The sequence below is a fragment of the Hippocampus bargibanti genome, linkage group LG06 (assembly GCF_051943395.1).
Source record: "Hippocampus bargibanti isolate YZ-2025 linkage group LG06, ASM5194339v1, whole genome shotgun sequence".
Classification (NCBI taxonomy): domain Eukaryota; kingdom Metazoa; phylum Chordata; class Actinopteri; order Syngnathiformes; family Syngnathidae; genus Hippocampus; species Hippocampus bargibanti.
This window is the reverse complement of record NC_142739.1, coordinates 31,059,371-31,084,443: the sequence shown is the minus strand read 5'-3', so window position 1 is coordinate 31,084,443 and position 25,073 is coordinate 31,059,371. Positions and strand designations below refer to the sequence as shown.

The 25,073-nt window shown below is 43.9% G+C and overlaps 2 protein-coding genes across 3 annotated transcripts; one reads left to right on the top strand and one right to left on the bottom strand.

Moving 5' to 3' along the window:
- Positions 1-577: 577 nt before the first annotated feature.
- Positions 578-15,883, bottom strand: fhl3a (four and a half LIM domains 3a). 2 transcript variants are annotated; one of them, XM_088998606.1, is made up of 7 exons: positions 15,696-15,883; positions 11,647-11,883; positions 6,642-6,822; positions 6,189-6,363; positions 4,999-5,168; positions 4,737-4,923; positions 578-3,791 (listed from the first exon to the last, which is right to left on the bottom strand). In XM_088998606.1, the coding sequence occupies exons 3-7, from the start codon at positions 6,795-6,797 to the stop codon at positions 3,640-3,642; spliced, it is 840 nt and encodes a 279-aa protein (XP_088854732.1). In that variant the 5' UTR covers positions 6,798-6,822; positions 11,647-11,883; positions 15,696-15,883; the 3' UTR covers positions 578-3,639. The 2 variants fall into 2 exon arrangements, with proteins under 2 accessions (XP_088854732.1, XP_088854731.1); XM_088998605.1 differs by lacking the exon at positions 11,647-11,883 and having other exon boundaries at positions 15,696-15,881.
- Positions 15,884-18,162: 2,279 nt separating this feature from the next.
- utp11 (UTP11 small subunit processome component) lies at positions 18,163-23,347 on the top strand. Its single transcript, XM_088999539.1, has 8 exons — positions 18,163-18,473; positions 19,353-19,414; positions 19,495-19,597; positions 20,399-20,527; positions 20,634-20,727; positions 21,233-21,363; positions 21,456-21,566; positions 22,463-23,347. The coding sequence occupies exons 1-8, from the start codon at positions 18,414-18,416 to the stop codon at positions 22,544-22,546; spliced, it is 774 nt and encodes a 257-aa protein (XP_088855665.1). The 5' UTR covers positions 18,163-18,413; the 3' UTR covers positions 22,547-23,347.
- Positions 23,348-25,073: the final 1,726 nt, after the last annotated feature.

The following is a 25,073-nucleotide window of genomic DNA, read 5'->3' as shown; positions in this document are numbered from 1 at the left end:
CCTGACCCAAATTTGCACCGCCGAGCTGACGACATGTTTGCAAGACAAGATGGAGCGGCACACCAGCACCGACACGCCATCTCGTCCACATCCTTCCATTTATTGAGCGTGCATTCGGACGATGCATAAATCCTCCATCGATGGATCAATCCTGTCTATTCACATCGTTATTCACACCAAACTATGGTTTAAACCCCCCCCCCCCCACCATTTAAAAAAAATGTTGAATAAAGACTCAGAGCCTAAATGACACGCAACCTCCGCCCCATGTGGTGCCGTCACATGGTCGATTGCTGTGCAAGAGTGACATGCTGGCTGGCTGGCCAAAATTGTTGGACGTGTTGCCGGCCTGCTAGCGCGTTGTGGTGCCAGGCGTAGAATTAAAATGGAATAAAATAGGGTATGGAGGTCATGGTCGTAAGTACGGGTTGTCGTAAGTCGAGCTGGTCATAAGTCGAAATCCATTCAAAATGTTGAACAGAGGCTCGGAGGCCAAATGACACGCAAACTCCGGCCCCCTCTTATTATAATAATAATACATTGTATTTACCTGTATATAATGATATATACATTCACATCCAACAAGGAAAGAAAGATTTAATAGAAAGATCAAGAATACAAATTTTGTGTATTCAATTTTTCATCTACCATGAAGTGATATTTGGCATACTCACATTTTTTTATGAAGTGGTTATTAATAAACACTTTTCCCCATGTACAAAAAACAAACAAGAAAAACCACAAAAAAAGTACATAAAACATATTTTAACCGCCCAAAACCAAAAATACGGACCAAATAATTATTTTAAATGACAAAAACACACTAAAAAAAGTAAACACCCAAATAGTAAATGAATCAAACGTCAAAATCTTTCCACATAATGCACTTAACGTTCATTTAAAATGACTTCACAATGATGAACAAATCCCTTTGTAGGCATGTATTCATATTATTATACAAGAAATATAAAAAATGAAATGACACCAAATTCAGATCTAGAAACAATCCCGCAAATACAAAATAAAAGAAATGCATACTCGAACCGCACATAAAAGTAAGACACGATCGATTGGCTAAAAAAAAAAAACAAAAAAAAAAAGAAATTGGCAAAAAAGGAACGTTGGGAAGGAAAAACATAAGGAAAAGCTTCAAACGGTTTGAAGGCAGCAAAGTGGCAAAATGATAATCATAATCATAATCATAATACATTTGATTCATACGCGTTCACTCAACCCGGAAGTAACTCAACTAGATAGAAAGCTAACTAGCTAGCCAATTGATAGCCAACAGATACCTGGCTAGATAGCCAGCCAGCTAGATAGTGAATAGATAGCCAACTAGATCGCTAGTTAGCCAACCATATAGCTAATAGATAGCAAATAGCTAGCTGATGATAATACTACAGTAATAATAATAATCAATCTAATTTCTAAGCGCCTTTCAAAACTCTCAAGGTCCATTTACAATCACAGGATACGTTTTTCTGTGGGTGAGCAGCGGCAGCCATATGCAGTAGCGTTCACTCAATCCGAAAGTAACTCAAATAGATAGAAAGATAGCTAGCTAATCGATAGCTAATAACAACAATAATAATAATAATAACTTGACTGTCCGAAAGATAAATCGAGCTGGCTACCTAGCTAGCTATCTATTAGCGATATAGCTAACTGGCTAGCTATCTAGCTAGCTATCTATTAGCTAGGTTCTTGAGAGTTTTGTAAGGCGCTTATAAATAGAATGTATTATTTTTATTATTATCATCATCATTATTCTCATAATTATCATGATTAGCATTATTAGCTATGTATTAGCTAGCTAACTTTCTATTGATTTGAGTTACTTCCGGGTTGAGTGAACGTTGGTGCGTATGGCTGCCACTGCTCATCCACAGAAAAACTTATCCTGTGACTGTAAAGTGACCTTGAGAGTTTTGAAAGGTGCTTATAAATCAAATGTATTATTATTATTATTGTCATTTGCTATCTGTTTGCTATCTATTAGCTATCTGGCTAGCTATCCACTATTTAGCTGGATGGCAATCCAGCTAGGTATCTGTTGGCTAGCGATTGGCTAGCTATCTAGCTTTCTATCTATTTGAGTTACTTCTGGGTTGAGTGAACACCATTTTTTTTCCTGACTAAAAAGAATACATTGTATTTATAAGCGCCCTTCAAAACTCTCAAGAACACAGCTAATAGCTAGCTAACTAGCCATTTAGATAGCTACCTCGCTAATAGATAGCAAATAGAAAGCTAGCTAGGTAGCCAGCTGGATTTATCTTCCGGATGGTCAAAAGCGGACGAATATTGCATCACCGTGTAGACGAGAGAAAAAAAACTTTTGGGGAAATGTTGAAAACTTTTCAAACGTGAGGCACGACTGCAACTTTTCCGTTCTTTTTTTCTGTCACCTCAAACAAAACTTTTCAATTCATCTCGAGTGATTGGCTTGCATCTCAACAGGCACAAAGTGGCATTACAGGACAAGCTAAAAGCTAAAAGCTCCTGAAGAAAATTAAGAACAATAAAAAAAATGGAACAAAGTTGAGCAATCAAATTAAAAAAAAAGTGGTTCTGTGCCCGGTTTTGGTGTTTTTTTAATTTATTTATGTGCACGCAACATTGTCCAAAAAGTGCAAACAAAATTAACTTTTTTTGATGGTGAGCAAGAAGCCTGTCAGAAAAGAAATGTCATATTTTTTGTGTCGTTATTTACACTGGCCTGGAGTGATGGCGTTTAAACTGAAAATATGATGTTGATCTTGATCCTCATCATCATGATCTTGATCATCATGAAGATGATGATCATGATGATAATCATCATGATCATCATCATGATAATGATCATGATGATGATGATGAGGATCATGATGGTCATTATGAAGATTGATGATCATAATGATGATATGATCATGGTGATAATCATCAATCAACATCATGATCATTATGATGATGATGATGATCATTAATCATGATAATCATCATGATGATCATGTTGATGATCATCATGGTGATCATGATTGATGATAATTGATGATGATCATCATGTTGATGATGATCATCATCAATCATCATGATCATCAACATTATGATGATGATCATGATGATGACCATTGATGATCATCATCATGATGATGATGATAATCATCATGATGATTTGTTATGCTTAGAATATCTTGTTTTCTATCCTTTCACTCCCACCCCAACCCCATCCCTCTTCAATTGCTGCTGTGGACTGCAAATTTCCCCATTGCGGGACGAATAAAGGGATTCTGATTCTGATTCTGATGATTGGATTGGATTTGCCTTTATCAGTCTCACAGTGGAGAAATTTACATCATAATGATCACCATGATGATCATCGTGATGCTGATGGGCTCCCTTGGATCTGGCGACAAGTAAATCACCTGTTTGGGAAGGCGTGAACATGGCCGAAGCGTAAGCAAGTTGGCCATTTTGGTTTGAAGCAGCCATATTGAGCACAAAGGCCCACCGCAACGCTTCCAAATGAGCCCGCGTTTGGCGGCGGCAGCCATCTTGGAAAGACGGCTGAGGCGAAAACGGCCAATGTTTTTGGGTCGCGGCCATGGAATGGGACGAGAGCGCCGCGTCACCTTTTTGAGAGCGATGGAGGACTCTTTAGAGGCTGTTGTGACAGTCGCGGCACAGGATGCGTTCGCCGTCGGGGAAGAAGCCGGCGCCCACCAGCGACACGGAGCAGCGCGTGCAGGTGAAGCACGGCTGGTGCCACTGGCGCTCCTCAAACGAGATGTATTTGCCGCCGCCGAAACCTGCACAAAACAAAAAGGGGGACAATCACGGTCCAACCACGGTCCAACCACGGTCCAGGTCTTCCATAGTCCACAAAGCGAGCCACCGGAGGGCTCAAACGATCCTAGCTAGAAGCTAACAAAGGTTAGCCGCTTCGGGGCTACTTAGCCAGTGAGTGGTGATCAGAAATGAATGAATAGCTAATTTGAAGTCAAGAATAATGACTGACATTTTGGTTGGGACTTTAGCAACTATCTTGGAAATGGACATGCTTGATTTGCTTTCGCAGGCCCAATAAAATGAGGTGGCGGCCAGTTTTGGCCCCCAGGCCTTAACTTTGAAAGCCGCGCTAGAAGCGATTAGCCAGCGAGCTGAATAGAAATCAAACTTGTGAAATTCCATGCTCATCTATCTGGATAGCTAGCTCGGTCGCTAGCTAACTCGCTCGGTCGCTAGCAAGTCACTAGCTAGCTCGGTCGCTAGCTAGCTCGATCGCTATCTTGCTCGGTCACTAGTTAGCTCAGTTGCTAGCTAGTCACTAGCTAGCTTGGTTGCTATCTAACTCAGTTGCTAGCTCGCTCGGTTGCGAGCTCAGTCGCTAGCCATCTTGGTCACTAGCTCGCTCGAACGCTAGCTCGCTAGATCGCTCGCTCACTCGGTTGTGAGCTCAGTCACTAGCGCTGAGTAATCAAATGTATTATTATTATTAGCTATCTCGGTTGCTAGCTAGTTCGGCCTTTCAAAGCCCTCAGATAGCTAGCTCAGTCGCTAGCTAGCTCGATATGAGCATGGAATTTCACAAGTTTGATTTGCTTTTTTGGATCAGTTTTGGCACTTTGACACCTGTGAGATGATGTTTGTATTTGCTAAAAGATTGGAGGCAGTTAGCCGGTTAGCGGTAAGTTAGCGCGCTCGCCTTAAGAGGATAAAAGAGCCATCTGATGATTGGGAATGACGACTCTTACCTGTGATGGGTTTGCGGCAGGCGTGGCACTTGCTGGCGTAGAGGCTCCCGAAGCACTTGAGGCAGTAGGGGCTATCGTCGCGCGAGGTGAAGTGCTGACCGGCTAGCTGCGTTTTGCAGCCGCTGCACACAAAACACTCCTTGTGCCACGGCTCGTCCCGGTAGGTCACGCCGCCTTTCGCCAGCGTCTGGAAAGAGAGCGCTTCAACGGCGTGGGTACGAGCACTCGGCGAAACGGCGGCGTCGACGTCGCTTTCGCCGACCTGCTGGCAGCGCGTGCAGCGCGGGGCAAACTTGTCCTCGTAGCACGGCACGCAGTAGTGCTCGTCCTTGTCGGGGATGAAGGACTTGGAGCCGATTGGCTGCTCGCAAGCTCGGCAGACGAAGCAGCCTTCGTGCCACGTGGAGCCCGCGTACTCCAGCTTCCTCGTACCTGAGGTTGGTTGCCCCGCACCCCCGCGCCACACATCCAAAAACACCATCAAAATACACTCACACCTTAGCTTACCATCGCCTTAGCGCACCAACTTTTCCCCTTACCAACATTCAATTATTTGATTCATTTTACAGTCAATATTTTCAATTATTGGTTAATAAATGGAATTTTGGATTGTATTGTGTTATGTGAAAATTCCTACTTTCCATGAACGCAGCATTGTGCTTTTTTGTGCCTACGATGGGCAGCATTTTCACAGTCCTGTTTTGTTCAGCGGAAAGGTTGGTGGTGTTGGACAGTCTGCGTCTGGATGGTACAGCGCCGAAGCGGTTGTGGAACTGTCGCAGCTTGGGATTGAAGCGGATTTACGCGGGACGCCAGATGTGAGACAATATCTTGACCTCAATGGATGCGACGGCTTCGTGTTTCTTTTCAACATTTAGCTCGTAGCAGACGTGCATCTTTCCCTACATTACATCATAAGCGGTTGAGTGAAGGCCTAGCTAGCTATCAGTTAGCTATCTATTAGCTAAATAGCTTTCTACCTGAGTTACTTAGCTATATATTAGCTGTCTACTAGCTAGCTAGCTTTCTATCTGAGTTACTTCCGGGTTGAGTGAAGGCCTAGCTAGCTATCTATTAGCTAGACAGCTTTCCATCCGAGTTACTTCCGGGTTGAGTGAACGCTGGCGCGTGTGGCTGCCACGGCTCACCCACAGAAAAACGTATCCTGTGACTGTACAGTGACTGAGAGTTTTGAAAGGCGCTTACAAATGAAATGTATTATTATTATTATTATTATTATAAATTCACGAGAATATAGTCTTGGCAGACAAACTAGTTTTTGGCGAACGAACCAAACCACACAGCGTCACGGAGGCTGGCAGACTAGTTTTTTTTTGTCACCCCCTTTCTTTGAGTGCAGATGTGGTTTGTTATCGAGTGGAGTACTTTTGCTATTATGGGAGCGAACATTTTGCGTGCAAAGTGCAAAGAGGCGGACGGACGTCGGCTCGCCTGGCATGACGATCTTGTCGCAGGCGACGCACTTGGACGAGAACTCGTTGCAGTAGCAGTCGTTGCAGAGCAGCGCCTCCTCCTGGTTGGTGAAGGGCTCGTCCGCCAGCGAGCGGTCGCAGCGGAAACAGCGGAAGCAGTGCTCGTGGTAGTGACGGTCCTCGTAGAACAGTTCCTGGGGGCCAGGGGGGTAAACAAGATCATATCAGAATGGAAAAGGAAGACAGTCCAGGTGACCCGTCAAAGCAAATCAAACTTGGGAAATTCTATGCTCATCTATCAAGCTAGCTAGCAACTGAGCTAGCTATCTCAAAGCTTTGAAAGGCAATTTTAAATTAAAGAAAGAAATGAAAATGTATTGTTATCTAGCAACCGAGCTGGCACGATCATCTATCAAGCTAGCGAGCACGTGTTGGAGCGGTGAGAGGCCCAAATGGCATCCGGGCGACTCACCCGGGCGTCGTGTCCGATGAGCTCCTTGCACTCGTCGCAGGTGTTGGAGAAAAGGCTGTCGTAGCACGGGACGCAGTAGGGGCTGGCGTCCGACTGGATGTACTTGCGGCCGTAAAGGGACTCTTTGCAGTTGTCGCAGTCGAAGCGCTCCGCCATGGCAGCGCTCGCCCGGACACCGGCCCTGAAACAAAGCGCAAAAATCAGACGGGTCACACATGGACCCATTCTTGGTCCCACGCCAAGAGGGTGGGGGGTTGGGGGGGGGTGGCCCGTCCTGCTTTGTGTCGTCGGAACGACAAAAGGAAACAGTGACGTGTGCTCGACTATCTGAAGGAAAAAGCAAGTCTGCAAAAAAAAAAAAAAAAAAAAAAGGAAAAGCATGTATTGTATTTTCACCTGCGGCTGCAGCACTTCATGGCCCCACCCCCGATATGTGCAGAAAAAGAAAAGTACAGTGATAACTCAGCTTACAAAATTAATTGTTTCCCAGAATGTGTGTGTAAGGTGAAAAGTGTGTATCCCAAACATTAATTTCCCATAGGAAACCATTAAAATGAGAATAATCCGTTCCCAGGTCCCCATAAAACATCATTTTTAACTAAATAAGCCTTAAAACTACACAAAATATACCTTATTTTATGCATAATAAATATCCCATGGTATTATAATTAAAGAAACAAAGTGTACCGTGTAATAAAGTGGTTTTATTGACCTTTGTGATGGTCGTTGATGGCTTGATGGAATGGAGTGGTCGGTTTCATCAGCGTTAAACACTTGATGAGGAACGTAGCCTTCTTCTTCCACCATCTTGAGGAATGATTCCTGGTAAGCTTTGGCAGCTTTATGGCCAGAAATGGCTGCCTCACCATGACGAATGACACTATGAATCCCTGTACGACGCTTCAAGTTGTCGAAGCATCCGTGGCTAGCCTTGAAATCATCAATGGATGACGAAGTTCCAGGTTGCCACTCGACAATATATGAGTAAAGTTGCTGTGATTTCTCTGTCTCGGTGATAATTTAACCAAGTTCCTCATCAATTGTGTCGTGTTTAGCTAGGTTGACAGCTTTTTGCATCAAGTGTCTCAAAGAGCTCTGGGTTGTACTTGGAAGTTGACATATTGCAACAGATGCAGGCAGACACACTAGAAACTTCAATAGTTCGTATGCCAAGATTCTATTTTCGCAAATGTAACCATTCGCAAGGCAAAAAGTTGGTTAGCTAAAGCGTTTGTAAGGCAAGATATCCGTGTATTCCGCGAGCCTGTTGGAACTCTGCCCAATGTTCCCTTTTTCGACTGGCGTGGGAGTGGAGCGCTTTTGTTTTTGGAAGACTCGCTGACGGCCGCCGCGCTGCAGATCATCTCCCTGTTGATACAACGGCCTGACACATGCTTTGTCTACCGCTTGTAAAACACTTTGGGGGCCCGTTTGGACTCAGCAGTCGGCAATGAGGAAGGAGAAGCGGCGCCCCCTCCCCCGCCACTTTCGTCACCTGAACTTTCACCAACGGGTCGCACGGTCCGTCCGTCCGTCCGTCATTTGAAAACAAATATAAAGCCCCAAAAAAGGGCGCCGGCAAACCGCGCCCAGGCTTTTTTGTTGTTTTTTTTGCTTTTCCAGAAGCCGCAGTGGCAAGACAAAACGTGCGCTAGCGTTGGTGCTGGAGGCCCGCTCGCTCGCAACTTCGAAACACGCCGCATGGGCGTGCCGGAAACATTTTCCCTCCAAACGGAACAAAAAATGGACGGACGCTATTCTGAAAAAAGAATGTCATTGCGAGTCGATCGACGCACAGTTCGTCGTAAGGAAAACCCTAGACAGCCTTACCAAATCAATTGGTTCCCAGAAAGTGTCTGTAGGGCGAAAAGTGTGTATTCCAAACATTAATTTCCCATAGGAAACCATTAAAATGAGAATAATTCATTCCCAGGTCCCCATAAAACATCATTTTCAACTAAATAAGCTTTAAAACTACACACAATAGACCGTATTGTATGTATAATGAATGTGCTATGGTATTACAATGAAAGAAATAAACTGTACGGGATAATAAATTCGGTTTATTGACCTTTTTAACCTTGCAGTCTACACTCTGCCTTTGAACTATCAATAAAGTTGAAACAAGTCCAAATTTCACTGTGTTTTCTATCTATTTTCTCACCATTTCACTCCCTCCCCCCACTCACCGCTGCGTGTGTCCCCTCCCTCCTTGACCAATCCCGTGCAGCTTTAGCCGAAGACTGGGGGGAATAGAGGGGGAAAAAAGCCAGCTGCACTTTTCAGCTCCTTGTTCGGAGAAGCGACACATCACTCATTGCGGCGCTCCGTGTGTTTCCTGAAAACTAGCTCGTTAGCCAAGACTATATGCTCGCAAATTTAATGTTTGGAAGGCGATAAGTTCATTCGCTAAAGCCTTCGTGAGCCGAGGTATCACTGTACACCCTGAAAGTCATCGACGCCGTGCTAGCGCGAGCAAATTGCCTGAAAGAAAGAAAACAACATCGCTTGTCGTCCATCCTTGACAAATATCCGAAGCTGCGAGCGTCTCCTCCACCTTGCGCAATCCTCCGCGGCCGCCAATCATTCCGAGGCAGGGCAGCGCGCGTGCAAAAGAGGCGCGTAACACCTCGAATGTGGTGCCGTCAGCACCCGGTCTCATCCAAACAAAGGCAACAAGCCGCAACGGCAACACGCCGCCGTCAAGTCAATGTCGAGTCTTGCCGTTGCTGTCAAATTCCTTTGGTGAACGCCCGAGCGCCGATTGCCCGCCGGCCATTTTGCGGAGCTTTCACTCTGCAGCGGAAACTTTGCCCGCCGATTGCCGTCCACGCGGTCACGGTACAGTGATACCTTGGATTACCACCTTCATTGGTTCCCAGAAAGGGTGTGTGTAAGGCAAAAAGTGTGTATTACAAACATTAATTTCCCATAGGAAACCATTAAAATGAGAATAATCAATTCCCAGGTCCCCAGAAAACATCATTTTCTACTAAATAAGCCTTAGAACTACACAAAATGAACCTTATTTTATGTATAATAAAAATGCTATTGTATTGCAATTAAAGAAATAAAGTGTACTGTAAAATAAAGTGTTTTTATTGACCTTTGTGACGGTCATTGATGGCTTGATGGAATGGAGTGGCCATCTTGAGCAATGATTCTTTGTAAGCTTTGGCAGCTTTATGGTCAGAAGTGGCTGCCTCACCATGACGAATGACACCATGAATCCCTGTACGACGCTTTAAGTTCTCGAAGCATCCGTGGCTAGCCTTGAAATCATCAATGGATGACAAATTTCCAGACGATATCCTCTACCAGATCTTGACCAATCACGTGCAGCTTTAACCGAAGACTGGGGGTGGGAATAGAGGACAAAAAAGAAAAATAGTTTGTATGCCAAGATTATATTCACGTCAATTTGATGTTTGTGAGGCGAAAAGTTTGTTAGCTAAAACCGAGTGTAGTTTTAAGGCCTATTTAGTTGGAAATTATGTTTTATGGGGACCTGGGAACGGATTCTTCTCATTTCAATGGTTTCCTATGGGGAATTAATATTTGGAAGACACACTTTTTGCCTTACACATACTTTCTGGGAAGCAATTAAGTTCGTAAGCCGAGGTATGACTGTACCAAGAACAATGACGGCGGCCCCAAGTCATTAATTTCCTGGCACGCCGTCGTGAAGGACGCTGAAGGATCTGCGCAATGAGCACGGCTATATTTTGACGGCAGCTAGCTCCATTTTCTTGACCTACATTGAAGGAGAAAAAAATGGTGGCTGACATCTGCTTTGCGTTGAAGAAACTATGCAGAGGACTCCGGCGTGTCTCCCTCTTTTTTGGGGAGAGTTGCCGGCCGGAGAACGCGAGCTTGCCTTTTTCTTTCCAGGGACCGGATAGGTTCAGGTGGCCCCTTCTGGCACGGGGCATCGCCGCGGCAACGCACAAACACGCCGCCACTGGTTTTCCGCGGAAACTCGCAAATGGACGAGTCGGGCCAAGAGGAAAATGCCAAAGCCAAAGCGCCATCCGTCCGCCTCTATTAGCTATCTATTAGCGATATCGATGTCCATCTGGCTAGCTATCTATTAGCTATGTTCTTGAGAGTTTTGAAAGCCACATACAAATACACTGTATTATTTTTATTATTGTTCTTATTATTATTAGCTATCTAGTAGCAATATAGCTAACTAACCAGCTACCTATCTATTAGCTATGTTTGAATTTTGAAAGGCACTTATATTATATTATTGGTTATTATCTAGCTAGCTATTAATTGGCTAGCTAGATAGCTAACTGTGAAGTGACCTTGAGAGTTTTGAAGAGCACTTGGAGATAAAATGTATTATTATTATTATTATTATTATTATTATTATCGCTGAGCTAGCTAGCTTTCTATCAATTTGAGTTACAGTAAAGTCTCGTTATATCGATATCGGATATATCGATAGTCCCGGTTCTATCGATACTATTTCTATGCACGCACGGAGAAAATTACATGCAAACAGGGTCGGATATATCGATATTTTTTCCGACTCCCTTGAATATCGATATAACGAGACTTTACTGTATTTTTAGGTTGAGTGCACGCTGGCGCGTGTGGCTGCCACTGCTCACCCACAGAAAAGCGTATCATGTGGCTGTAAAGTGACCTTGAGAGTTTTGAAAGGCGCTTCTAAATTAAATGTATTATTATGATGATAACTTTGCTGCTGTGAAATGTCAATGTCTCCACTGCGAGACTAATAAAGGCAAATCCAATCCAATAATCCGCCCCATGTGGTGCACATCTTCTTGATCATCGAACATGGAGAAAAAATGCCATGCACAAAGTCTCTGCTGCCGCCGCCGTTGCAAAGAAGGGCAAGATACGGGCGGGGGTGGGGGGCATTGATGATCACCCCCCCCCAACCCGAAGAATCAACACCTCAATTTGTCAATTTGTCAATTGGCCTGAATTTGCTCTCCGGTATTAATTAAAAGCCCAAACGCTTTCCACTCACCATGCAAGAAAGGATGGGGGGGGGCACGTGGGGGGGGGGAATACTTTGTCGGTGAAGTCATGCCGCTTGTGTCATGGAGCCTCTCTGGCTTGACTTTGCTCACCGTCTGGCCTCCATTTAACTTGTTGAGCTCACTTCCACGGTTGGCATTGGAAGTGCCCCCCCCCCCCCCCCCCAAAAAAAGGGATGTCTTGGCCCATGAAAAGCAGGGCGAGAAGGGGGCAAAGTTGCAAACGTCTGAAAAAAAAAAAGACGTTGAGGTGAAAACAATTTGTTGATGTTGACCAGATCTGCCAGAGGAATGCAGGTTTTTTTTTTGGGGGGGGGGAGGTGTGCAAAGTGAAACAAAAAAATCTTCTCAAATTGACAACCTAAATGATATAATCATATATTATAAAGTGATACCTCGGCTTATGAAACTTAATTGGTTCCCAGAAAGTGTGTGTAAGGTGAAAAGTTTGTCTGCCAAACATTTATTTCCCATAAGAAACCATTAAAATGAGAATAATCCGTTAGGTGCGCCTTATAGTCCGGTGGGTGCGCCTTATATGTGGAAAATGTGTGAAAATACAGCATTGGTTGGGGGTGCGCCTTGCACGATGGAAAATCCTGTACTGTGCGAGGATCGCATCTGTCGAAACCCACTCATTTTATTAGCTTTGTTACGGGAGGAGTCCTGGTTTTTCTGTGGGTGAGCAGTGGCAGCCACATGCGCCATTGTTCATTCAACCGCGAATAACTCAAATATAGAAAGTTAGCTAGCTAAATGACAGAGGTTATCCATCGCTAACTCTGGTTAGCTCCTTTTTAAAACACGCTCAGTAGAAGTGATTTGACAAATGATGGACGCAACTTGTCGGGAGGCGTCGGTTGTCCTTTAATGTCAATGACAGACGGACGCGCGACAGGCCCCTACCTTGCCTTTCCTTGCCTTGCCTTCCCTTTCCTTCTCCTCTCAACGTCTACGTACTATTGGAAATTCCCCGTTTGGCCGTTTGCTGCGGTAAATCTGCAAAGCGTCCGTCCGCTGGCGGACGAGCCCAAAGTCCTTTTATAGCCGCGCCGGCGACACTTTCTGCCATTTATGGAACCATTCAAGCGGCGCCGCGGCCGCCCGCCGACTTTTGCGATGGATCCAATCGACTTCAACGCTTGCGCCAAAAGCTCGTCAATACTCGAGCGAAAAGACGAGCGACGGCGGAGAACAACGCTTTCTTTCATCATGCCTCGTTGGGCGACCAGTCGCTGGCAAACAAACGACCGTCTTTCCAGGCGGAGAAGGCGCACCCCAAAAAATACAACCTGGACTTTTCTTCCAGCAGCCGCCGAATACATTACCCCCAACACCGCCGGAAACAAAAATTATCTATTTACCTACCTCCCGACTGACTACCGACCTACCTATCTACCTCCAGAACTACCTACCTACCGATCGATCTACCTACCTACCCACCTATCTACCTATCTACTTACCTCCCTACCTACCAACCAACCTACCTACTGACCTACCGATCTACCTACCTATGTACCAACCTACCTACCTATCTACTTACCTCCCTACCTACCTACCTACCAACCAACCTACCTACTGACCTAGCGATCTACCTACCTACGTACCAACCTACCTACCTACAGCTATTTATTGGCTAACTAGCTGACTAGTGAGCTAGCCGGATAGCTAGATAGGTATTAATAATAATAATCCATGTCATTTGTAATCTCTCAAGGTCACTTAGTGAGGTAGCTAGCTAGATGGCTAGTAGAAGAAGTGTTGCGCAGTGCATAATGGCATATATGGAAAAGGTTCGATTTCTTGCCGAGTTGTAACGAGGCGGCGTAAAAACGTCAGGCGCCATTTATCTCCCGGCAGGGAGGAGCGGAGGGCACAAATTGCACGTCTTGACCTCATTTATGCCAGGAATTTTGGCTAGCCGGCAGTCTTTTTTCCCTCCATTAGCCATCCGTTGGCCGCCGTGACTCAAATTACAGCTTGCGGAGGAAAACGCCGCCGCCGCCGATGATGAGCGTTCGCTTTGGATTTGCCTGAAGCGACGTTGGTTGGCACGTTTTCCTGCCGTGACATCACTCACGCTGCGGTTTCTTTAGCCTTCTGCGAAGGCCTTCCTGTCAGGGCTGGCCTTTTTTTTTAAGCCCCTATCACAGAAATACTCGCGTCAGAGTTCAAGTCACAAGTGTTTAGAAGAATACATTTCATTTCTAAGCGCCTTTCAAAACTCTCAAGGTCACTTTACAGTCACTGGATAAGTTTTTCTTTGTGGGTGAGCAGCGGTAGCCACACCCGGAATAACTCAAATAGAGAGAAAGCTAGCTAGCTAGCTAGCTAACAGCTATCAAATAGAGAGCTAGTTGACTGGATAGCAAATAACTAGCTAAAGAGCCAGATAGCCAATAGACAGCAAATAGATAGCTAGCTAGGTAGCAAGATAGGTAGCCAGCTAGATAGCTAATAGACAGAAAATAGATAGATAGCTTTGACGCATGTCAAATGAGGCCCGGGGCGTACAACTTCAAAAAATGCTTTTTTTTCTACTCAAACGTTTGTTTTATTCAATAAAGCAACAGCAACAAGCAAAGCGAGCGCTACAGGCCACGTGGACTTCTTCCTAAGCCCCTTTCAAAACTTTCAAGTACACTTTACAGTCACGGTATGCACCGGAGCACCAAACAGGCTTCTGATTGGCTGCCGTACCGAGTACGCAAATTGCCAAACGAACGTTTGAGAGATTTAAAACAATCCTTTATACTTCGCAACACTTTTCGCGATTAGTCCGTGTCTTATTGTGTTTCAAGTTGTGAAAAACGGGGCAGGCAACTTGATGGCCGGCCGGGCAGGCAACTTTTCAGAGTTGTCCGCCAACTTTTTCTCACGAGTTTCAGACACTCGTATTTGACGATAAAAGCTGACTTGACTCCACTTCCACTCAGAACGTTTTCTTGTTTCCCTTCAAAGTCAACCACGTTGATGCAGGATTTGTGATTCGCCAGAACTTTGCAGCGAAAGCTAGCTAGCTGTTAGTTATCTATTAGCTAGTTAGCTAACTTGATCTATTTGAGTTATTCCCGGTTGAACGGGTCACCGTTGCTGGCTATCTGTTTGCTATCTATTGGCTGATTAACTAGCTAGCTTGCCCGCTAGCTAACTATTAGTTATCTATTAGCTAGCTATCGATGAAAAGGTTTCTTCAGCCGTCATCTGTACTTCTTTGAAGGTGTCGGACGTTTCGCTTCTTATCCAAGAAACTTGCTCAGCAAACTAAAGTTTCGGCCCTATATATATATATATATATATATATATATATATATATATATATATATATATATATATATATACACCTACTGTCCAGACGTGGCGGTGCCGGACTCTGCTATGATAGGTCCCTGCTCTCAGGTTGGGGGGAGCAGAGGACTACTCCATGCGGCTCCATTGATTGCTCCTATTCTCCTGACTCACGACAGACCTGATTGCCCTATTTGCTCTGGTATTACCGCATCAGCATTACTAATCTTATGTTGCCTAGGCAGGCTGTTGTACGAACGATCCAAATTGAATCTCACCCCACCGTGGCGATTTAGTGCAGGGTTTTGCTGTTTTATGAACATCGCTTCTTTTCGTCCCCTTTCAAAGCATCGATGTTCTTTGGCTCAGATTTTCACCTCATTGTCGTCAAAAGAGTGGTTGCTAGCTTTTAGGTGCAAACGTACAGCCGATTGAGGCCCACTCGTATTATCCCTGCAAGCCATGTTGATCAAGTCTTTTTTGGAGAATTAATTTAGTCTCCCAATGTACGCTCTTTACAATTTTTATTGTGACAATGTATTGAATAAACTACACGACTTTACTTTTCATTTGTCTTTTGGACGCATTCCTTTTTGCCTTCAAGGGTTCCTTAAAGTTCCTCCTGAAAAGTTGACTTGGAATGACGTTGCCGCGGTCGTTCATCGCAGGCAAGTCTGAACAATACAAACGCATCGAAGGCGCGCGAGGAAGAATATTGATGAAATAAGCTCAAAATGTCGCCATGTCCTACCAGGTATGAAGCGGGAGCTTGACAGCGGGGCGCCCGGGGGTCGAGCGCTGCGGGGCGGGTGCCGAGGTCGCTTCGGTCCGGCGTCGCCCGCCTGCTGAAGGGGGAAGGAAGGAAGGAAGAAAAAAAACTCGTCGCTGCAAGCGAGTAAGCGCGTGTGCTGGAAATAAAATAAAAAGTTGCCGGTTTCTTTTTTTTACAACTCCGGAAGTGAGTCATAAGAGCCCGCCCCCCTTCTCCCCTATCACTCAATTTCCAAATAAGGAAGCCCCGCCCCGCCCTTCCTCCTTTTCTCCTCCGATGCTGAAGAGCAACTGACTCATCACTTTCATGTTACACATTACGGCTTTTTTTAGAGAGCCGCTTCTTTTGGCGAGGTTCATTTAAAGGACAACCGACACCAAATTTCTTTGTTTTCTAACCGACATCAGAAAAACGTTTGATAGCTAGCATCTAAAATAGCCAAAACACGCAGGCTGATATTTTTAGTCAAGGGCAAAACACCAATAAAAGTGAGTAAAGTGTCCAAAAACGACTTCAAATCGAAGCCGGAAGTGGCCACTTTCAGAAGGTCCCGCCCCCTTGTTCGTGACATCACGGCAGACGTCTTGCCTTGCTCCAGAATCCAAACAATGGCTTCAGATTGAGAGAAGATGCTTTTTTGTTACTCAGCATCCAGTTATGAATATGATTCAAATAAGTTCTGAAGAGGAAAGCATACATGTTTGCCATCCATGAAAGGAGTCCTCCCATATCAATTTGAGCCGTCAATGACAGCAATGTAGCGTCCCAGAAAATGCACAAGATGGCGCCCAGGCTCCGTTGGAAATGGGCTGATTTGTCTGCTGGGAATTTGCGTCAACTAGTATCACATAGTAGTCTTGGCGCAACACGCAACCATTCACCATGGCGTTATTGATGTGTTTTCCTTCTAATTCCGCCATCGACACAAAGTTTTCAGAGCAAACAAAGTACCCAAAATGCATTGTGTGTCACTTTTCTTGGTCAGGGGCGCTTCTACCGTGACGTCACGTAAGGACTCGTCACCAACTCAAAAACAAGACTTCCTGAATATTCAGTGTGAGTCTTAAAAGGTCAAATCTAGCGATATGGCTATGCGGTGGCATCTTTGTCAAATACGCTCAGTAGAAGTCATTTTACAAATTACGGGCACAACTTGACCGGAGGCGTCGCTTGTCCTTTAAATTAATTTACGACAAATATACAATACAGTATATCATTTTAAAAACGTATGTGACTTTATTTATATTCCTGTGTATGCGTTTGTGTGTGTGTGTGTGTGTGTGTCTACTACCACATATTTCTTTAAATATCGATCAGGGGTGTCCAAAAATGTTCCTCAGAGAGCGACAGACGGAAAAATAAAATCACTTTTTAGACACACGGCCGAAAATGAGGCCAACTATTTTCGATTTCAAGTGGAACGTTTGAAGAATCCATTCCAGCGGATCTGCCGAAAAAAAAACCACACAAAAAAAACTAATCTTTCAAAATGCCAAGTACAATTTCCCTGCCGGTTTGCTTGGCAACTCCCTTACAAGTTGTGGGGCGATATGATGAACAATTGTTCGCTAACTATCTAGCTAGCTGTTATAATGGCCCTAACACTAGCTATCTATTCGCTATCTGTTAGCTAGCTAACTAGCTATCTAAGCGACAAGCTAGCTATTAGCAATATGACTGTATAGCTCTCTATCTAGCTATTATTTATGTATTAGCTAGCTAGCCAGATTTCTATCTATTGGAGTTACCTCTGAGTTGAGTGAACGCTGGCGCGTGTGGCTGCCGCTGCTCACCCACAGAAAAAAAAAAGATCCTGTGACTGTAGTGACCTTGACAGTTTTGAAACGCGCTGATAAATCAAATGTATTATTATAATTATTATGAATCAAATGTATTATTATAATATTATTATTATTATTATTCTACTTAACTTTTTCTTCTACTTCTTTATTTTTACAATCAGACACAGGATGTTTTTGTTGTATTTTTAATAACAACATAACAAATGCTAACGCGTTTGGGAGACTAATTATTTGTTAAATATCATCACACAAACTGGAAATTAAATTGCATTTTAATGACGTTTGAATTTCCGGACAAAGCACGCCAAACGGCGCGACAGCGACCTCTGCCGCCTTCAACGCAATATTACAACCTGAACAAATACCTATTGGCATCGGGGACTTTATTCCAAATTATACGCTGCTGTAAACCTTTCATTAAAAATACATTCACGCGTATGATGATTTTATACATTAACTGACATTTGTGCCCAACAAAGAAACGCTGAAAGAATCATTTTATTTTTGTGGCCAATCTGCGGAAGGCTGACGCGGAAACAGGAAACTACGTACGCCTACCGGAAAAGGAAACAACGCAATATTACAACCGGAACAAATATTGCCATCCGGGACTTTATTCCAAATTATACGCTGCTGTAAACCTTACATTAAAATACATTAACGTGTATGATGATTTCATACGTCGTGTGACATTTGTGCCCAACAAACAAACGCAGAAGGAATCATTTTATTTTTGTGGCGAACGCGGAAACAGGAAACAGGAAACCGCGTGTCCCTAGCGGAAAAGGGAAACAACATGGTCTCTCGCTTCCCTCCGGCTCGATAAAATTGTAACCTCGTTGATTTGAAAAGGTTGGTGTTGTACGAGCCTCTGTTTTTGGAACATTTCTCAAACATGTCGTCGTTCAGGAAAGCGCTGAAATCCCGACAGCGAAACCACCAAGAAAGATCTCAGGTGAGCTTTTTTGGGCAAGTTTCGGCGACCGGTGAGACCACGAAGCGTGTCGGGCGCACCGGGAAGGTGGCGAAATACAAAGTCATCATAACAATAGCATCGAAATGTGTTGCGCTAGACATTCCGGCAGCAGTCGTAGCTTTTAAACAGCCGCCAAGATAGTAGTTTGCCTTCACGACGGCTAATACTCACGAGAGAGAAAAAAAATGATGCAAAGGCGTGTCAATCATCGGTCTGGGAACTCAACAAACATTTATTATGCGCATGCTCATAAAAAGGCTTTACAACATCCGGGTATCACATGATTAGCTCGTTGGCAGGTGACATCAATCAGTGAAATGACCCCAATCATGTCTTTGCACAAAAAATTCAATAATAATTCATCACACATTTTCTAATAGCATATTAAAGTCTATTTAAATAGCTTTCAAATGATGTATAGTTTATTGATCTATGACAAATAATAAGGAAATAATGGACTTTTTAATTTTGGAAATATGAGGGGATTTTCTGCCTGTAATGACAGTTAAAACTATGAAAATCTGCGACAGAGTTCTTTATTACAGTTGGAACTATCATAACTTTAGCGTTTAACGTTAGCAAAAAGAGCGTCAACTTACCTAAAACTCGTGGTCGTATTGGGAAATTTCAAGAACTAGCATGGAGGGAAACATGTGTAATACGTCATCATAAGCTTCATAGCTTGGACAATCCCCCCAAAAACGATTACGTACTTCACAAAAATACAAAAAGTGCGCTCGCTTAACTGGACGGAAACAATGGCGGTGGAATATAGCGAACTGTAGCGTACGTAGAAACGGCAATAACAAAATTGAATCACAAATAAATGGAGCCGTTGAACGTGTTTGCTTTTGTCAGCCTGTATTTAGGAAGCACTTGGGCTTACTGCAGAAGAAGAAAGACTACAAAAAGCGTGCCGAGTAAGTCAAATACGTAGTAAGTCAACGTGTACAGCCATAAAGCTGCCATCTTGATTCCACGTGTTGTTTGTTTTGAACAGTGACTACCACAAGAAACAAAACACACTGCTGGCTCTTCGCAAGAAGGCTTTGGAGAAGAATCCTGACGAGTTTTACTACCACATGATCAACTCCAAGCTGGAGGTAACGGAGACGACGACCACGATGGATGCGTTCTGACGAGTGAGGTGTCGTTCGCGAACTAACAAAGAGCCGGAAATGGGAGACAATTTTTTTTTTTTTTTTTTTTTGGCCTCTATTACCCGCCCCAAGTCTTTGGTTAAAGCCGCACGTGATTGGTCAAGATCCGTAGTAGAGGAGGGAGGGGAGAATTACAGAGACAGGCAGCGGTGAGAAGAGGGGGGTTTGGATGGACAGGTAGATAAATGTTATCACATTATGCTCTTATTATGATTCCATTTTTTACTAGTTGGTATGAAAGCATTATTAATATGAAAAGCAAATTAGTGATAGCTGATCATCAGACCAGAGTAACTACAGGGAAAGGGAAAGTTAGTGGATGCTCTCTGTGCACATATAAATACAAATATTTGATATAGTGTATTTTTTACATGAGTAATTCATTTTTCACATACTTGTACATGATTTTTGGTATTTAATTTAAACAACAACAAAAAACTGAGGGGCCGTTTGGGAGAAAAATGAGCCGGATCTTTTTAGTGATCCGAGCCAAAAGAACCGGCTCTCTGAACATTCTCATCACGACTCTGTACACATAAATCAAGCCGTATAAAGACAAATATGTGATATTTTGTACATGAGTAGTTCGTTTTTCCGCATAAGTTTACACGATTTTTGGTAGTTAATTAATTTAAGCGAAAACCAAACTAAGGAGCCGTTTGGGAGCCATAATAGCTAGCTAGTTGACTAGTTGTGACCGTTTTGTTACCTCCCCGCGACGCTAATGGCGAGTGTCGTTGTCAGAATGGCACCCACATCAGCAAAAAGGGGAAAAAAGCAGAGGAGGAGGCGGAGGTTACGGAGGAGCAGAGGAAAGTGATGACCACGCAAGACGTCAAATACGTCGAGATGAAGCGGCTCGCCGAAGTCAACGTGAGTTGGCACGCGACGGATGATGCAAGAATGTGATGATAACCACGGAACGGGAACTGATTGGAAAAGCCAAATGTCAAAACATCCTTACCTTTCTGCCCCGCAGAAAATTGAGAGGCTGAAAGGAAGTCTCCACCTTCTGGATGTCGTCTGCCATCAGGAAAACCAGCACACCTTTTTTGTGGATTCCAAAAAACAAGGTCATCATAAACAAGCGGAGCACCCAAAGGGCGAAGGGGACCATCAGCAAAAAAAAAAAAAAAACAATGAAGCTAATAGATAGCCAGCTAGTATAGAGCAAATTCAGTGCAAATAATAATAATAATAATACATTTCATTTCTAAGCGCCTTTCAAAACTCTCAACTTAAGATAGAGAGCAAATAGCTAGCTAGCTAAATAGATAGATAGCCAGCTAGTTAGCTAATAGATAGCAAATAATAATACATTTCATTTCTAAGCACCTTTCAAAACTCTGAAGGTAGATAGCAAATAGCTAGCTACCTAGGCAGCTAGCCAAATAGATAGCTATTAGCCAGCGAATAGATAGCAAGCAGCTAGCAAATAGATAGTTAATATCCAGCGAATAGATAGCTATTAGCAAGCGAATAACTCTGTCGAAACTGAAAATTAGCTAGCTAGATAATAAATAAGTAATAGCTAGCTAGTTAGGTAGCCTATCGTCATGTTGCCTTTTTGCTTTCCAGTGGAGTCCTTCGAGCTGTCCGAGCACCTCAACACGGTCCCCGAGCTGGTGGGCCGCGTGTACAACAGGCCTACGGTGGACACGCTAAACAAGAAGCACATCTTGGGAGCCGCGCTGCCTAGCGCCCAAGAGGTCGGCCGCCTCCAACCGCCTAAAAAAAAACTAACAGAAAAACTATCTTTGTGAGTGACATCTCTGTCCATCCGTGGTCGTGTGCATCGCAGAAGCTGTCCAGGGAACGCAGGCACGAGTACAAGCTTCTGTCCCAGCGCATCGACCGCGAGAAGAAATTGTTTGTCATCAGCCAGAAGCTCCAGATGCGCCAGGACCTCCAGGTAGCTCACCCGTCAAGACGGGTTTTGCCGACCTGGTTGGGGGGGCGGCGCCGAGACGCTAAGTGAATCCTTAAAGGACAACCGACACCAAACTGCCATCAGAAAAACGTTTGATGGCTAGCATCTAAAATAGCCAAAACGCGCAGGCTGATAGTTTTAGTCAAATGCAAAACACCAATCAAAATGAGTGAAAGTGTCCCAAAACGACTTCAAAATGAAAGCGGAAGTGGCCACTTTCAGAAGGTCCCGCCCCCTTGTCGTGACGTCACGCCAGAATCAAAACAATGGCTTCTTTTTTTGTGACTTATGAATAGGATTCAATCGATTGAAGGAGTTGTTGGGGGTCATTTTGAGGCCTCAGGACTGATGCGTAGCGTCCCAGAAAATGCACAAGATGGCGCCCAAGCTTCGTTGGAAATGGGCTGATTTGTCTGCTGGGAATTTGCGTCAACTAGTATCAAATAGTAGTCTTGGTGCAACACGCAACCATTCACCATCGTGTTATTTATATGTTTTCCTTCTCATTTCGCCATCAACACAGTGTTTTCAGAGCAAAAAAGTACCCAAAATGCATTGTGTGTGGCTTTCTCGGTCAGGGGCGTTCCTGACGTGACGTCACGTCAGGAATCGTCTCCAACTTTCATCACTTTGCTGCTGTGAAATGTAAATTTCTCCACTGTGAGACTAATAAAGGCAACTCAAAAACAAGACTTCCTAATATTCAGCACGAGTCTTAAAAGGTCAAATCTAGCGAAATGCCGTGAAATCTTTGTCAGTAGAAGTCATTTGACAAATGATGGACACAACTTGTCCGCAGGCGTCGGTTGTCCTTTAAGTCTGGCAACTTGTGAAAAAAAAAAAAAAATGGCAAACAGGATGTTCCATGTTTCCTACAGGATAAAAACAAGAAGATCAAAGTGAAGAAGGAGACGGCAAACGCTGCGGCCATCTACAAGTTTGAGACCAAGAGGAAACGCTGAGTTTTGTTTCTGGGCGCCTTTCGGGAGACGTTTTTCTTTGGGTGAGCAGTGGCCGCCGCTTGGGCGAGAGAGGCCCAAGTAGATGGGGGAGCTAGCTGGCTCATAAATGGACGGCTAGCTAGGTAGCCGGATAACTAATCGATAGCTGGCAAGCCGGCCGGATAGCTAATAGATGGCAAATGGATAGCCAGCTAGGTCGCTAGCCAGATAGCTAATGGATAGCAAATAGATGTCCGGCTAGGTAGCTAGGGAGCCGCCAGATAGCTATTTTAAGACGCATGCTATTGTCTGACAGTCACACAAAAATAGTCATCGTGCATTCACAATAACTTGCAATAAAATTACAATTTGCACATCAAATATTTACATTATTTATATGAATAATTTTTATATCATCTGTGCATGAGAAAAGACCAACATTTGAGGACACGCAATGAAATAGGTCCACTTTTGTACTCATACCAGTAAAAATGATGCAGAGCAGCAATTGAACAATAGAATTGATCTATTATCCTACATCTAGCCAGCTATCTATTAGCTATATCTTGCTCGCTAGCTAGCTAACTTTCTATCTATTTGAGTTACTTCCGGGTTGAGTGAACGCTGGCGCGTGTGGCTGCCGCTGCTCACCCACTGAAAAACTGATCCTGTGACTGTAAAGTGACCTTGAGAGTTTTGAAAGGCGCTTAGAAATGAAATTATGATTATGATTATCAGTCCAAGAGCATGGCGGGCTTGGGCTCATTTTGTAAAATCCTTTTTTTTGTTTTTGTATGTGCTCAAATTAAATTTTGGAATGACTCAGGTGTGATTCATTGATCAGATTGATCAGTTTTTCATCAGGAAAGGGGAAAAAAAAAAAAAAAAACCAAAAACATGGCTCCTGCCGTCAGTGATATTTTGTGGCGGTAGATGGCGGCATTGGGCTGTGTGGCAACGACGCCTTCCGGTCTTGAGAACGGAGGGGCGGATTCTGTGGGGGAGGGCCGGACAATGAAAGGACACCCTGAGCTGGAACAGCGCCGTGTCTGCGCGGGGGTCCGGAACTGCGCACATAGTGTTTTGACCTCCACCCCCTCGGTTTATGGAGGCCGGCCGGGGTCTCGGTGAGTGACGTGGGGGGCGAAATGCACGTCATGCGCCCTGACGTCACGTCGCATTCCGCTTCTTCTTCTATGGTTGGGACATCATTTGCTATTGGGTCGCAAAGTTCTGATCAGGCAAGATGGCTGATGACCAAGATGGCCGACCAGAGGACGACCAAGATGGCTGTTGTGTTTTGCGCAGCGTTTGGCAAAGTTGGGGATGATCCAAGCTTCTTTTAAAGAAAAAAGGGGTTTGCCTGGCGACAAGTAATCCAATGGATTAAATTTGCATCACGACGGGTGGGGGAGGGGAACCCCCAAGCTAGCACCCCGTGACTTGCCGTGGGGGGGGGGGCACCATCTGTCCGCGATGACTGTCAGGCCATCATTTAGGGAGATGCCTTGGCGAGATGTTCATTAAGGTTTTAACGAGCGGAGGCGTCCTTGTCTCCGACTGTCGTCTCTCTTTGATTGTGTCTGTGTTTATCATTCAATGTGGTGTGGAAGCATACAGTGATACCTCAGCTCACCAACTTAAATGGTTCACAGAACGTGTGTGCAAGGCAAAAAGTTCGTCTGCCAAACATTTATTTACCATAAGAAAGCATTGAAATGAGAATAATCCGTTCCCTGGTGCCCATAAAACGTCATTTTCTACGAAACAGCCTTAAAACTACACAAAATACAGTGATACCTCAGCTCATTGGAAAGTGTGTAATGTCTAACAAACTTTTATTTCCCATAAGAAAGCATTAAAATGAGAATAATCCGTTGCCAGGTCCCCATAAAACATCATTTTATACTAAATAAGCCTGAAAACTACACAAAATACACATGATTTTATGTATAATAAATGTGCCATTGTATTGTAATGGAAGAAATAAACTGTACGGTATAATAAAGTTGTTTTATTGACCTTTGTGATGGTCGACGACTTGATGGAATGGATCGCGTTTTGCATAAAGTGCCTCAAGGAACTCTGGTTTGTACATCTTAGAAGTTGTGATATTGCAAAAGACGCAAGCAGACACACTAGAAACTTCACGAATAGCTGCTTCCCTTGCTTGTATGTTCTTTTCAAATTGTAAAGATGGCTTGTTATTTGTGGAGCCTGACTGATGGTATATTTTAACCTTGCAGTCTACACTCTGCCTTTGAACTATCAATAAAGTTAGTTGCTGTATTAAGTTCATCTTGTCTGCTTGATATCTATGTTAAAACACATTCTTTTCTTCCAGCCTGTGTACTCAAATACCTGACATGTTTGGGCGTATACTTCCGCCTACGTCAGAGTGTCACGGATGTTGTTGTGACGCGCCTTTTTCAGCTGGTGTGACTATAAGAAAAGCATGTGTTTTAAATTAGATATCAATAAAGTTGAAACGAGTCAAAATTTCATTTTTTCACTTTTGTTTTTTGTTATAAGCTTTGTTCGTAAGTCA

Excerpts from the sequence above, each read along its gene's own strand:
- utp11 (XM_088999539.1), top strand. The coding sequence starts at position 18,414 with ATGTCGTCGTTCAGGAAAGCGCTGAAATCCCGACAGCGAAACCACCAA. Across the intron at positions 20,728-21,232 it reads TGTGGATTCCAAAAAACAAG|TGGAGTCCTTCGAGCTGTCC; the intron begins GTCATCATAAAC and ends TTTGCTTTCCAG. Across the intron at positions 21,567-22,462 it reads AGATGCGCCAGGACCTCCAG|GATAAAAACAAGAAGATCAA; the intron begins GTAGCTCACCCG and ends TGTTTCCTACAG.
- fhl3a (XM_088998606.1), bottom strand. The coding sequence starts at position 6,797 with ATGGCGGAGCGCTTCGACTGCGACAACTGCAAAGAGTCCCTTTACGGC. Across the intron at positions 5,169-6,188 it reads CGACAAGATCGTCATGCCAG|GTACGAGGAAGCTGGAGTAC; the intron begins GCGAGCCGACGT and ends AACCAACCTCAG. Across the intron at positions 3,792-4,736 it reads CTGCCGCAAACCCATCACAG|GTTTCGGCGGCGGCAAATAC; the intron begins GTAAGAGTCGTC and ends TGTTTTGTGCAG.